The sequence below is a fragment of the Felis catus genome, chromosome A1 (genome assembly GCF_018350175.1).
Source record: "Felis catus isolate Fca126 chromosome A1, F.catus_Fca126_mat1.0, whole genome shotgun sequence".
Lineage (NCBI taxonomy): Eukaryota > Metazoa > Chordata > Mammalia > Carnivora > Felidae > Felis > Felis catus.
In genome coordinates, this window is record NC_058368.1 from 213,428,833 (window position 1) to 213,442,601 (window position 13,769).

Below are 13,769 nucleotides of genomic sequence, written 5' to 3' on the forward strand. Positions count from 1 at the left end.
ATAATTCATGGCACCAGCCCTTCATTATTTGACAGGTTTTTTTCAAGTCCCTAGTTTTATAGAGTGAATCATAAATTCAGAATGTCACTTCCAGATCATTCGTTTAAAAAATAGCTCTTATTTTCTCTTCATTGCATTCAGGTTTTCCTTTAAATTATTTAGAAATTTATAATTGTCATTTGAAAGTCCTTGTCTGCGAATTCCCATCATCTCTGTCATTTCTGGGTCATGTCTAATTTGGTTCACTGTTTCTGTTGAACGCGCGCACCCCCCCCCCCCCCCCCCCGTTTGGATCACATTTTCCTGCTTTTTGCAAGTCTAGTGATTTTTATTGATTGCTGGACATTGTGAATGCTATGTTGAATGCCGGATTCTGTTGTTTTTAAAGAATGTTGAAATTTGTTTTGATAGGCAATTAAATTACTTGTGGATCAGTTTGTTTTTAAGCTTTATTGGGCCAGGTCTAGAATAGCCTTTTCTCAAAGGCTAGTTTAGGCCTAGTACTAAGGTGTGATCCTCTGGAGTCCCTTCTGAATATCTTGGATGTTCAGTGAGACCTTTCTACTCAGGCTACTTGGCACGCAAATTTTCCCCAGCCCCATGTGAACACTTACAGTTGTTCAGCTTACAGCTTTTGGTTAATTTTTCTTTGCCTACCCCTGCAGAGTTTCTCATCTTAACCTGTGTGACTCTGTTTTCAACCAGACTCAAAGGAACACTGTACAGGTTTCTAGAGCTCTTGTTCTGCATAGCTCTCTCTTTTCCAGTACTCTGCCTTTGTATTTCAGCTGCCTTGCCTTCTTGGAACTCTGATCTCTGTCTTTCTAGTTTGTTTAATTTAAATTTTCAATTAAAATTTTTTTCTGCTTGTTTTAAAACTTCTGTGCTCTGTTTGAGGTCTTCTGTCCTGCTTTGCTCCCTGGGACGTGTTATCGGATAGTAAGCCTGGGCAATAGTATGGCTCACTTAGGTTTCTCTCAAGGGTCACAGCTCTGGACTGCCTTTTGACTAGTGTTGGAAAACAGTGGTTTCATATATTTTATCCAGGTTTCTATTTATGGAAGGCCAAAGGGTCTAATTGTAGAAGTCCAGGCCTGATTACTCTATCCTAGCCCCATATTCTTTATTGTTAAGTCATATGATAAAATACTTTTGCTTATGGTCAACTAAATAGTAATATATTTTAAGATCACACTCTTCACTAGAACTCTCCGTGATTATGGAAATGTTCTGTTTCTTTGCTGTCCAGTAAGTAGACATTAGCCATACATGGCTATTGAACATTTTGAAACGTGGTTAGTACAACTGAGGAACTGAATTTTTTATGTATTTAAATTTAATAGTCCCACGTGGCTAGTGGGTCCTGTAGTAGACAATACAGTTTGTTTTCTCTCAGTATTATAAAATTTCACCCTGGGGGTTCCTTGAGCCTAGATGGCTCAGTTGGTCAAGCATCCAGCTCTTGATTTCAGCTCAGGTCATGATCGCATGGTCGTGGGATTGAGCCCCACGTCATGTTCCACGCTGAGCATGGAGTCTGCTTAGGATTCTGTCTCTCTAAATAAATAAACATTAAAACAATTTTTTCAACCTTACTGCTTTTTCATATAACAAAAGTGCCCGTGGTTGATCTTTAACACGTCCCAGTTTGGAAAATTGCTGTAGTATTTTTTTCAAATTAAAAAAATTGTTGTGTGTTCCTTAGAGATAATTCAGAAAATATAGAAAGTACAAAAAAGAAAATTTGTCACACATTATCCCAAAGACAACTAAGGTTAATATTTTGATACATTTCCTTCTAGTCTTTCTGTAGAGAAAAAAATTATCTTCGTGAAAATTGTTTGGTTTTATTTTAAATATTTCTGTCTTGAAAGGAAATGTGCATAGGTGACCGGATTAAAATGGTGAAAGTGTTTTGTCCTTCTAGAATTGGCTTTGTATTAATTTGTTATCAAAGAACAGCCTTGTCCAAACAGGCTTTCCTAGCTTTGCAGGCTGTTATGTAGCAGTTTCTGGAATAGTATATTAATCAGGAAACTTTTTTTCTTTTGTGTCTCTATTGCACATTAGTGTTTCTAAATAGAAAAGAAACATTTTGCTCTGGTTGCTTTTTGACAACAGCTGGAGGGAGGCTGAATGTATTTAGTATTTAGCTCATTTGCACCTTAGGGTACCTGGTTTGAAGACTGCTTTCAATTTGGTCCTTTGAGTAACTGTTGTGCCTGAAAACGTGACGGGTGCTTAGAATCCAAAGGCCTGGCCCTCAAGGGGTTCATGGTTTAGTTGACAAGAAAAATAGTTGAGTTTTCTTTTATTTGTTTAGAGGGGGTGGAAATCAAATTTTATTGTTTATTTTAGTAGTACACTTTATAAAGTCAGCAGTATAATACCTGTCATTTCTAACTTCTGAAATCTTTTGTTTAGGTGAGACATGGAATCCGTTAAAATTGCATTATCAGTTAAGAAACGTGCGGGAACGATTAGCTAAAAACCTGGTGGAAAAGGGCGTATTGACAACAGAGAAACAGAACTTCCTACTCTTTGACATGACCACACATCCCCTCACCAACAACAATATCAAGCAGCGCCTCATCAAGAAGGTACAGGAAGCTGTTCTTGACAAATGGGTGAATGACCCTCACCGCATGGACAAACGCTTGCTGGCCCTCATTTACCTAGCCCACGCCTCCGACGTCCTGGAGAATGCTTTCGCTCCCCTTCTGGACGAGCAGTATGATTTAGCCACCAAGAGAGTACGGCAGCTCCTCGACTTAGATCCGGAAGTGGAGTGTCTGAAGGCCAACACCAACGAGGTCCTGTGGGCGGTGGTGGCAGCGTTCACCAAGTAGCTGCTCAGAATGAAGTTCTCTCTCTCATGTAAACCAGTAGGTTTTCTTCTATTGACTTCTGGTTCTCTGCAGTTTGTACTTTCCACACTGTAATTGGCTTTTGTTTTATGAAACGGTGGGTGGCTTTTCTTTTTTGTATGTATGCAGGATTCTGCTGGTACGAGAGGCCTTCCTCTTTCTGTTTTCAAAAAAAGTTTTACTGCCATATTGGCAATCCATTCCTTGTTGCCATCCTCACTGTTAACCTGTTTTGGGATTCTGGCACGCTTTGACTTTCAAAGTGACTCCAGTCTCCTCACACGCACATCTTTTGGATTACCTCAACTTGAGTTTTTCCCACGTGTGCACGTACACCTAGCATTCTGCCTACGATTCAGACGGAAGTCACAAAAAGGCCTTTAACTCACCAAAGGTAAATATCTGTATCTATTAGGACATTTTATACATAGACCTCAGTTGAGATGTATACTTAGCAAAATTATTTTTAAATTGAAACAACACAGTAAATAATATAAAATGCCCCTTGGATTTTGTTTCCCTTGTAAATCTATTGTATTATTACACTTGTTGTAATTTTAACTGTTAAATCCTAAAGGTCCAGTTGTTTCACAAAGCCGGATCGGGGTGGGCCGCATTCCACATATGCTGTATATAGTTTGAATTCTATATAAATTGCCCCTTCTGGCCACTCCTGCCTCCATCTTAGTATTTTGCAAGATTTTACTCGTTGTACACCTGGTGCCCCTCACTTGCTTCAGTCCGTATTATTTGATGGCAAAATAGACCTCTCATCATTGAAGGAAAGAGAAAAGATGTGTCTGATTGGTCCCAAGACTTTCTGAGCTGTGCCATTCATGGCACCCTTTGCCTATGCATCTCCTTTTGGAATTATTTTTGGTCTTAAATGTTTCTATCGTTTCTATAGGGAAGAGGCTTGTGACCAGTACTAATCTTGAGTACAGTTTTTTCTTTTTCTGTCCACAGGTAAATTAATGTCTGCTCTTAAATGTCATTTATCTACTCATACTTTTTTGGGGGAAAACAAATCAAATGTCACTTTTAGCAGATATTGCATGTAAATTGTTAGCAAGTAATGACTACAACTCAGATGATTAAGAATTTTGTAACAGAAAGCTCTGCTATGTTTTAATTTTTATATACAATTATGATAATTAGCACATTGTAAGGATATAAACCTTTGCTTTTTAAAGTTTATTTTTACTATTTCTTTATCACTGTTTATGGTATCAGCATTGGTTTCATAATGTAAATACTATATATTGAACAAATTAAATGTCAAATTTTTTATTACCATAGTTCATGTTAATAGTGGGGCTTTCAGGTGTTTAGAGATTTTTTTGGTTAACATTCAATGCAAAAGTACTAGATGGTGTATAACTGTAGAGTTGAATTTTAAGGGATTCCCTAATATGTATACTATCTTTTTATCTGAAGTAATAAATAAACTATGATCTTGAAAGTGCCTGAATCAGAGCAAGCATGTCATTTGTATTTTTGTATTCTACCATAGTTTTCTTTCTAATTTTTACTTAGCCTTAGTTGAGTGTGGTAATACTTTTTTTTTTCTTTTAAGTTTATTTATTTATTTATTTATTTTGAGAGACAGAGACAGCATGAGTGGGGGAGGGGCAGAGAGAGAGAATCCCAAGCAGGCTCTGCACTGTCCGCGCAGGGCCTGACGTGGGGCTTGAACCCACATGAGTTCGTGACCATGAGTTCATGACCTGAGCCAAAACCAAGAGTCTGACGCTCCAGCGACTGAGCCACACAGGCACCCCTAGTGTGGTAATATTTTGGTGCAGGGGCTGGCAAACTTCTTCCTGTAGGACTGGATAGTAAATATTTAGGTTTTGTGAGCCATTTGTAATGTCACAACTACTCAACTCTCGAATGAAAGTTGCTGTAGGCAATACAAATAAGTGGATGAGGCTGTGTACCAATAAAACTGTTCACAAAAACAGGCAGCTGGCCGTTGGTAGTAGTTTGCCAGGCTCTGTTTTTTTTAATGCATGGAAAAAGATTTTCTATCCTTTGAAATAACCTCTTTTACCTCTAAAACGGACACTACTGGTGGTAAATAAGTATGGAAACTGTTAAATTTTTTTTTCCCTTATAAAGTGGATACTGAACCGATAACTGATTCTATCCTGGGATTTCTTTTCAGGTGAAAATGTACTGTTTTTTTCCTTGCAAAGATTTTAGAAGTGAGATCATGGATGTTTTTCTAAAGTATTCTTCACCTCATCGCCAGCATCTATATTCTCAAGCAAGGCTGGAAAAGGGCCTTGTCCGAACCTCTGTCAGTGGTTTCAGAGCTGAGTGCCCAGTCACCGCCACCTGTTTGTGGCCCCAACTGCAGTACATATTTTATAGCCAGAGGCGAGAAAGAGGAGTACAATTTGGAGGTGGGGGGATGTTATCTAGAACTTTTTCTCCTATAAAATGCTACTGTGTACAGTCCTCTTTAAAGGAGAAATGATAGGACCCATGGAAATAATTGTGCTGTGTGGTAGGAGCGGTGTTTCCATGGGTTTATGCTGCTTGGATCTAAAAATCAGGCAGTGGGTTTGAATATAACAAAACTTCCATAAAAGTCTATTGTGTAAAGAATCTGCTGCTTCTTGAACTCTTCACATATTGTTTAGTTGTTGAGTGTTCCTTAAATTAACCTGATCTTTAACAGTGCTCTAACCTGATCTAGAACAAGACTCCAACAGAAAGGAGCAACAAGCCTTGGTGAATGCACACTCTGTGCCTGATAAAGTAGTCTGTACTTCGTTTTGAGCTCCCCAAAGCCCGATTACTATCTTCATTTATTGAAGGACAAGCCTGGAGAGGATGCCTTGCTGAGTCTCAGGTTACCTGGTAAGTGTTTGAACTTTTAATCCCGAGTGATTGAGTAATAGTCGTGGCATTCAACTACAATTTTTCCTTTCTTATTTTGGCACTAGGAGGGGACGGATTTTCTCTAACCGAGAGAAGCAGAAGAGCAGGCATGCAAAAATTCTCATGGTGGTACAGAATTCAGTGATAGAAGGATATTCCTGCTTGCTTCTAATATCTTGGTATAATTTAACATAAATTGTCTTTTGTGGATGAAAAAGTTGGCCAGTTCTCTATGTTCTTAGAGGAAAAAGACACTGTCAGATGTCAGGTGGCCAAGAAAGCTGCTGATCTGCGGAAACAGGATTACCCAGTGGTCTCAGACACATTCCATCATTCAGTTCTTCCTATCGTTTCTGAACAGATGAATACAATACTCTTTTTAAATATAACATCTGAGTTTGGTCATCACCCAAAGGAAAGTGAAAGGGGCTGGTGTTTGGTTCAGTGGCAATACAGGACCAGTAAATAATGACATTCAGCCTGATGATGACAAGGGTGCAGGACTACGAGTCGTGGCCACTCATGCCCCAAGAACATGGAAATCAGTAGTCACAAGTCTGTGTGAGGTATTTATGAAGTTTAATTCCAGCTCTGTGGTTTCTCCATCTTGTCTTTCCTCATTATATATATTTACAGATAATGTTGCTCCATTTTACTTTCATCCAGATCAATATGACTGACAACCTGAGTAATTTCCTATTCATTGCAGCCCATTGAGTCCCAGGACGATATCACTGGCTCTCATGAATTTTGCATAAATTTTCTGTATTCTTTAATAGCACTGGCAAGGCAGCAGTGTTAATGTACATAACCTTGTGGGCTACTGTCAGAGGGGTATGGATGGTAACATAGTTAAAGTGATACACATACTTTCTCAGTTGAATGTTAGAATTTACTCTTGGTAGACCAGTGCTGTACCGTGATTTCCACTAGCATCATAATGGGAATATGCAATATTCTTCTTCCATTTATGTTGTGGAGAGCTTTCAGAATAAGCACACATTCTTTTTAAGCATTTTTGGCTTCATTGTATAACTTTGCCACTAATGAATATTTGGATTATTCTCCTGTTTTTATATTTATTTAAAGTCTTTTTAAATTTAATTTTAGAAAAAGAGAGTGTGGGTGAGGGAGAGGGAAAGAGAGAGAATCTCAAGCAGGCTCTACATTGCATATGGAGCCTGACGTGGGGCTCAGTCTCATGACCCTGGGATCATGACCTAAGCAGAAATCAAGAGTTGCACCCTCAACCAGCTGAGCCACCCCATGTCTTTATAGTTGATTTCTGTAGGAGGAATAATAGAAATGAATTTACTCAAACAGTAGGTCTTGAAAATGTAAAGATAAAATCAGTTTGACTTCTAAGATTCATGTTAATTTCCACCAATAATGTAAATGGTGGTTTCTTTAGACCTTAGCCAGTACTGTAGAGGGTATCATCAATTCTGGTCTTTACCGAGCTTAATAGAGGAGAATGATCAAATTATTTTATTCTTATTCAGGGGTTATCATTTACTATCTTTATTGGTAATTTGTATTCCCCCCTCCATGAGTAATTTGTTCATGTTTTCATTTTTTTAAAGGGGCATTGATCTTTTTTTTGTATTGCTTCATCAGGACTTTCCATATATTATGTGTATTAACCCTGTGTCTGTGATGCAGTTGGTTTTCCCAGTCTTTGGAGTTGGTATATGGTGAGGCTTTTTGTTTTTGTTTTTTAATCTTTGGAAAAGTATATGGTGCAGTGCTCAAGCATGGAATCTGTGCAGACCTTAATTGTCCTCTTAAAGAGATCTGCCTGGTATTCAGATTTGGGATATGTATATATCATATGAATTTGGGGGTGCAGTTAAATATAACATCTAAAAATCACATGTATTGATTAAAATACACATGGAAAATCACATAAGCAAATGTATACGCTAATGAATTATTTTAAGGCAAATATGCTTGCAGCCATCACCCAGGTCAGGAGACAGAATGTTGCCAGCTATCCAGAATCTGTTCAAGGCTTCCTCCCAGTTAGAGTCTCCCTAATCCCTGAGAATACTGTTCTGACCCAGTATTGCATCTCTGATACTTTTGTTCTGTTTGGTTTCATTTTCCTTTTTTTTTTTTTTAAGCTTATTTATTCTGAGAGAGAGTGCTAGTGGGGGAGGGGCAGAGAGGTAGAATCCCAAGCAGGCCCCATGCTGACAGTGCGCCTGATGCAGGGCTCGAACCCATGAACCTTGAGGTGACCTGAGTGGACACCAAAAGTCAGATGCTTATTACCCAACTGAGCCACCCAGGTGCCCCTTTCATCTTTCATTTGATGGCCTTTTTTAAGTGTTTTTTTTTTTAAATGTTTATTTTTGGGAGAGTACAAGAGGGGGAGAGGCCGAGAAAGGAGGACAGAGGATCTGAATCAGGCTTTGTGCTGACAGGCTGACTGCAGCAGAGCCCGAAGTGCGGGCTCAAACTCAACAAACCGCGAAATCATGGTCTGAGCTGAAGTTGGATGCTCAACCAACTGAGCCACCCCAGGTTTCTCTTAAAATGTAGGTCTCCCCCTGACATCTATCTCTTGTTTTTTCCCTTGCAAGATATTTGCTGATGAAATTGGATCACTTGTCCTGTAGAGTTTTCCAAAGTTTGGATTTTGCTGGTTGTTTCCACATGGTGTAGTTTAATGTGTTTTTCTGACTTTTGTACTTGCCAGGTATTGGTAATTGGATCTAGAGGCTGTCAGATTCAGGTTTCTTTGGGCAACACTGTTTCATAGGTGGTGGTTTGTTCTTCCATCAGGGAGCTCTTAATCTCTTTCCTTTTGTGACGTTGACAACCTTACTGGTCATTTCTTATTACATCAGTGATTTATTGGGATTGCAGAGGGGTGATACTTTAATTCTTACATTTCTTTGCTTATTAGCTAGAGAATATCTATAAAAGACTTCACCTGTATCATTGCTATTACCTCTTAGTATTTATAGAGGAAAAGTAGGATAAAGTCTTTATTTTGTGTGTGTGTGTGTGTGTGTGTGTTTATTTTGAGAGAGAACGAACTGGAGAGGGGCAGAGAGAACGGGACAGAGGATCTGAAGCGGGCTCTGTGCTGATAGCAGACCCCAATGTGGGGCTTGAACTCAATGAGCTGTGAGATCACGAACTGAGCTGAAGTTGGACGCTTAACCGACTGAGCCACCACCCAGGCGCCCCAATTCTACCTTCTTAACAAATGTTTATTATTGTGAGAGAAGAAAGAGTGCGTGTGTGGGAAGGAGGCAGAGAGAGGGAGAGAATTCCAACCAGGCTTCACACTGTCAGCACTGAGCCCAGTGCAGGGTTTGATCTCATGACTATGAGATAATGACATGAGGTGAAATCAGGAGTTGGACACTCAACCAACTGAGCCATCCTTGTGCCCCCTAAATTCTACCTTTTGTTTACCGAGTTTCAAAATAGAGTTGGTTCTCTAACATTCTCTAAAGGTGACTGATTCGTTAAGTATTATGGACTTACAGAAATAAACATTCTTTTATCATAATTAATTTCCTTGATGAGAACCAGGATTCTTGATATGGAAAACTTAAAAGTATAGCTTTAAGACAGAAGGTAGTCAAAACCTTTGTAGTTCTACATTTAAATGAGAAGTATCACTGTAAACTTATGACGTACTTACTTTTTTTTCCTTTTTTATTGTGGTAACATAAAATTTACCATTTTAACCATTTTTGAGTGTACAAGTCAGTGCTCCACTTTGAGCTGTATCTGCATTGTAAGAACATCGTCGTTATATAGTACAGTCTCCCTTTTAACTCTTTGGTCTTAACTCTTCAGGTAAATACATGTTTAGTGCTCACTACCATTCCTTATGTCATTCCTTATTATCATTTTGGTTGTCTTGCTCATTTGTTAGATTCTTCAGAAAGGCCTGTGAGAATAATAGTCCCTGAGTGTTGGTATTCTGGTGACAGGTTATCCGCAGCCTTTTTATTTGAAGGTCGGTTTGTCTGGATAACATTCTAGATCATATTTTGAGGTTTTTTTTGTGTGTTAAGTGTGTTCTTTTTGGCATAAAGCATTACTGTCAAAGTCTGATTGTAATATGATTTTCTTTCCCTCATGAATACCTTGTTCTTTTTGCCTGGAGCCCACAGGATTTTTTTCCCCCAATAATGTTATCATACTGTGTTTGGGTGTTGGTTGTTCTGGATCAGTATTACCTTTTAAAAACATTTTTTAATGCTTATTATTTTTGAGAGCGAGAGAGAGAGACAGAGCACCAGCCAGGGAGGGGCAGAGAGACAGGGAGATACGGAATCCAAAGCAGGCTCCAGGCTCTGAGTGGTCAGCACAGAGCCTGAGCCAGGGCTCAAACCCATAAGCAGTGAGCTCTGCTGGACGCTCAACCGACTGAGCCACCCAGGTGCCCCTGGATCAGTATTTCCAAGTACACGGTACGTTCCTTCAATGTGTAGTGTCAAATCTTTTTTATTCTAAGTTTCAGGAAAAGTAAAGTTTTCAGTGTTTGTTCTGTCCCTTGGTTTAGGTTTTCTTCTTTGGGGACTGTTATTACAGCTCCTTATATTTGTCTGCTCTGCTTGGGCTCTTTTTTCTCATTACCGTTGATCTTTAAGCCTCTCACCCTTTTTATCTTAAGATGTTACGTATTCTACTTTCGTCTTTTCTGAAATTGTTTTTACTGGTTTTATTATAATAACCAATTTCTGAATTTTTTTCTAATTTCAGTTTATCTTATATTTTATGCCGTTTTCTTGATGTATTTTTTTTTGAGGCATTCGGTTACAGTTTTCACTGGTTTCCTGAGCATGTCTTTCTGGTGTGCTTTGTTGTTGTCTATAGGGATTGATTGTATTTGCGCCTCAGGCTCTTTGTTCTTATAATAATGTTGTATGGGATTTTACTTAGATTATCTTCTGTTGCCTGTTTTTACATGAAATTACTTTTGCTGCTGTTTTACAAGGGATGTGGGTCAGGGTAGCTTTTCTAACTGTATTTATTCTCTACACCTGCCTCTTCCGTTTGGGTGTAGTGGAAAGAGCTACGGCAGATTACTTTCTGAGATCTGGTTCTGCTCCCTTATTGATTACGTTGATTATGGTGGGGACGGTGGGGTTTTCAAGGGCTGTCAGATGTCCTGGTGCTTCCTCTGCCTTGTTTGCACGCATCTTGCTGTTGTTAGTAGTTTGTCCCTATTTGTATATTCTGGGATTTGTGGGGGTACTTTCAAACCTAGTTTTGTTGTAGTACATTGTTTATCTATACTAGTTGTGCATGTGCGTGTGTGTGTGTGTGGTGGTAGCTGCAGGGAGCAGAGAATGGGTGGGAGGTAAGGAGATTAAAACACTATGTCACTGTTCTGCCATCTTGCCTAAATCTGCTGGGACAGTCCCCAGTTGTTTTTAGTTTGGATGTAGTCTGGTTAAATTATGAGTCTCTTGTTTTATAGTTTCTGAATTTAGCCTCCTATTCACTTTATGATAAAAAAAATACAGTATGATGCAAACTTTAAAAAATATTTATTGATGTCTTTTATAATTTTTATACATATATTTTTAGTCCTAATAAAATGAACTACATTTAAAGATTTCTTAAATTCATACCAGTCATGTTTGGAGTTAACATCACTTAGGCTTAGTATTTTCCTTAATGCATTACTGGATTCTACTACCTAACATTTCATCAGGATTTTTATTTTATTTATGGATAGCCTTTGTGCATTTCCATTGTATTTTAAGCATTTTTCAAGTTCATCTTCAATGTCACTGACTTAGGTTTCTGCAGTTTGATTTGACTTGATGCATCTGCTAGGTCTTTTAGTTTGGTAAAGTGGTCTCTTAGTTTCTGTTCTTGGTTACACCAGATCCATATTAATCTCACTTGATTTTCTTTCTTTTTTGATCTTGTTTCTTAGAAGTTACACTCTCTTTAAGTACATTGAGAATACAAATCCGTTTGAATTTATCATCTTCTGATACCCAGGGTGGTCCTTCCATTATATTTATCTGCCTTTTGCATATTGTGTTTCAGTGTCCTCCCTCCACCTTTCCCAGTTCTGTCTTCATGAGGAAGACCTTTGCTGAACCAAATTGTTTTTAGTGGGAGTCCTGTCCGAGCTTGCTGTTTGCTCAGGGTTGGTTGGTAGGTCTCTCTGTTTAAGTGTGTTCGGTTCATCCTTTAGGATGAGAGAAGAAAGCTGGGTAGTGGCCGATCTTAGTCTTGTTTCATTCAGATAGCTGCTTTGGGGGGATTGGGAAGGGGGTGTGTGGAGTGGCACTTGCTGCTGGAGCCTTTCTGGGGTGGGTGAGCTGTGGCAGCTAAACCCTTACTGAATTAGCTCAGCCTTTTTGTGGTAGGGTCCTATCTGGCGGGGGCTCCCTTCAGATCAGACCATTCCTTGTGTGTTGTTCCTTGGCCCTATCTAGGCTGACCCAGGTATCTGGAAAAATCAAAACAATCCCCCCTCTTCAACCTCACCCTCCTTACCATTCTGAGGAGTGTAAATGGTTCCAATTCCGGGTGCTTCCTCCTTTTTCTGGGGCCCACTTTGTCCTGCAATCCCCTTTCTCCAGGGTAAGACTTTAGGTGGCCTTCTTCAGGACTCTCGTTTCATACTTCTTTTGCTAAAGAGAATTGTATCCCATTTCATTGCTCTTCAGTTTGGTCTTAAGATTGTATTGTACCTGGTATGCATTCTCCAGCACTCCTAGAATGGGCTATTTCTGTATTAAAATTCATCCCTCTTTGTGTTTTTGTTTGGGCTTTAGACAAAAGAGTTACATGAACAAATAAGCACACTCTCTGTCAGAAGTTTTACCTGAGTAGGAGTGAGCCAGTCAGCACCTGACTTTTGGGGTGTATATGGAAAAATTCAGGCAGGCAGCAGCTGGTATGTCCAGAGAAATTCTGTGATAAGAGGCCGAAGTTATGAGAAAATAGCATCTATAAGGTTTCTAATAAAGAAAAGGTATGAAGAGTTGGTGATAAGGCCACTGACTGGTAGAGGGAGAAGTGGATCTGCAGAAACAGACCCACACATAGCAGGATGGTTATGTACTATGTTTATTTTTGAGAGAGCACACGAGCAGGGGAAGGGCGGGGGGCGGGGGGTGGAGACAGAATCCCAAGCAGGCTCAGTGCTGTCACCCCAGAGCCCAATGTGGGGCTTGATCCCACAAACTGTGAGATCATGACCTAAGCTGAAACCAAGAGTCTGATGCTCAGCCGACTGAGCCACCCAGGTGCCCCAAATAACAGGGGAGTCTTACCAGTGGAGGGCACTGAGTGAACACCCATGAACCCCATCGTTCAGTCTCAGAGGCCCGGTCATATGCCAAGTCCCATTTTTACATTTCTATGACATGCCATCATCTTTCTTGTGCTACTCTAGGTTGGTGTCTGCATCTTAAAATCAAAAGAGACTAAGTAAACTGATGCTTTTTATTTTACTCTGTGAAGCAGGATCCCAGGTCATCCAAGCATGGGGCCACGGGGGTGGGTGGGGTGGTAGCGGGAGGTGGGTAGCAGTTTTGAGAAAAATGAGGAATAGTAGTCGTTATAAAGAGAAAAACCGACAAGGAAACAATGGCTGAGTAGCTGGGGAGTCTCCAGGTATCGCTGGAAATCATGGATTTATAGCAGCATTATTCTACATGGTTGTGGGATTTCCTCTAGGAAGAGGAATGTAGGAACCAACAAGCTGGCTAGTGGAAGGAAGGATCCAGGATTAGCTGGGACAAGGGTGCCGAGTCTCTGGGATGGATGGGGGCTGCTGTGCTCTACTGTGGTGTCTAGTCTAACAGAGAAGAAATGAAAGGTGGGGCTTCTGATGGGGAGAACATCGACAGTGTTGGGATTAGGCTTGCGGAAATTGAAGACTTTAGTAGTGGGAAGAGGGGAGTAAAATCTAGACGGTCAGGGCTTTGCAAAGGCATGGGATGTTGAAGGTCTTGGAGATTTAGATTGTGTTAGATCCTCAGTGTGGCCATGTAAGAGTTGTTGATTAAAAAA

At 39.8% G+C, this 13,769-nt stretch overlaps 1 protein-coding gene across 2 annotated transcripts in view; it reads left to right on the forward strand.

Annotated features, from left to right (window-relative positions):
- The window catches only part of GOLPH3 (golgi phosphoprotein 3), a 50,815-nt gene extending 46,472 nt beyond the window's left edge, over nucleotides 1-4,343 (forward strand). For both annotated transcript variants that reach the window (XM_023239239.2, XM_023239237.2), the window contains one exon: nucleotides 2,425-4,343. In XM_023239239.2, the coding sequence (XP_023095007.1) occupies nucleotides 2,425-2,849 (425 nt within the window). In that variant the 3' untranslated portion in view covers nucleotides 2,850-4,343. The remainder of the gene's footprint in view (nucleotides 1-2,424) is intronic.
- The last annotated feature ends 9,426 nt before the right edge of the window (nucleotides 4,344-13,769 follow it).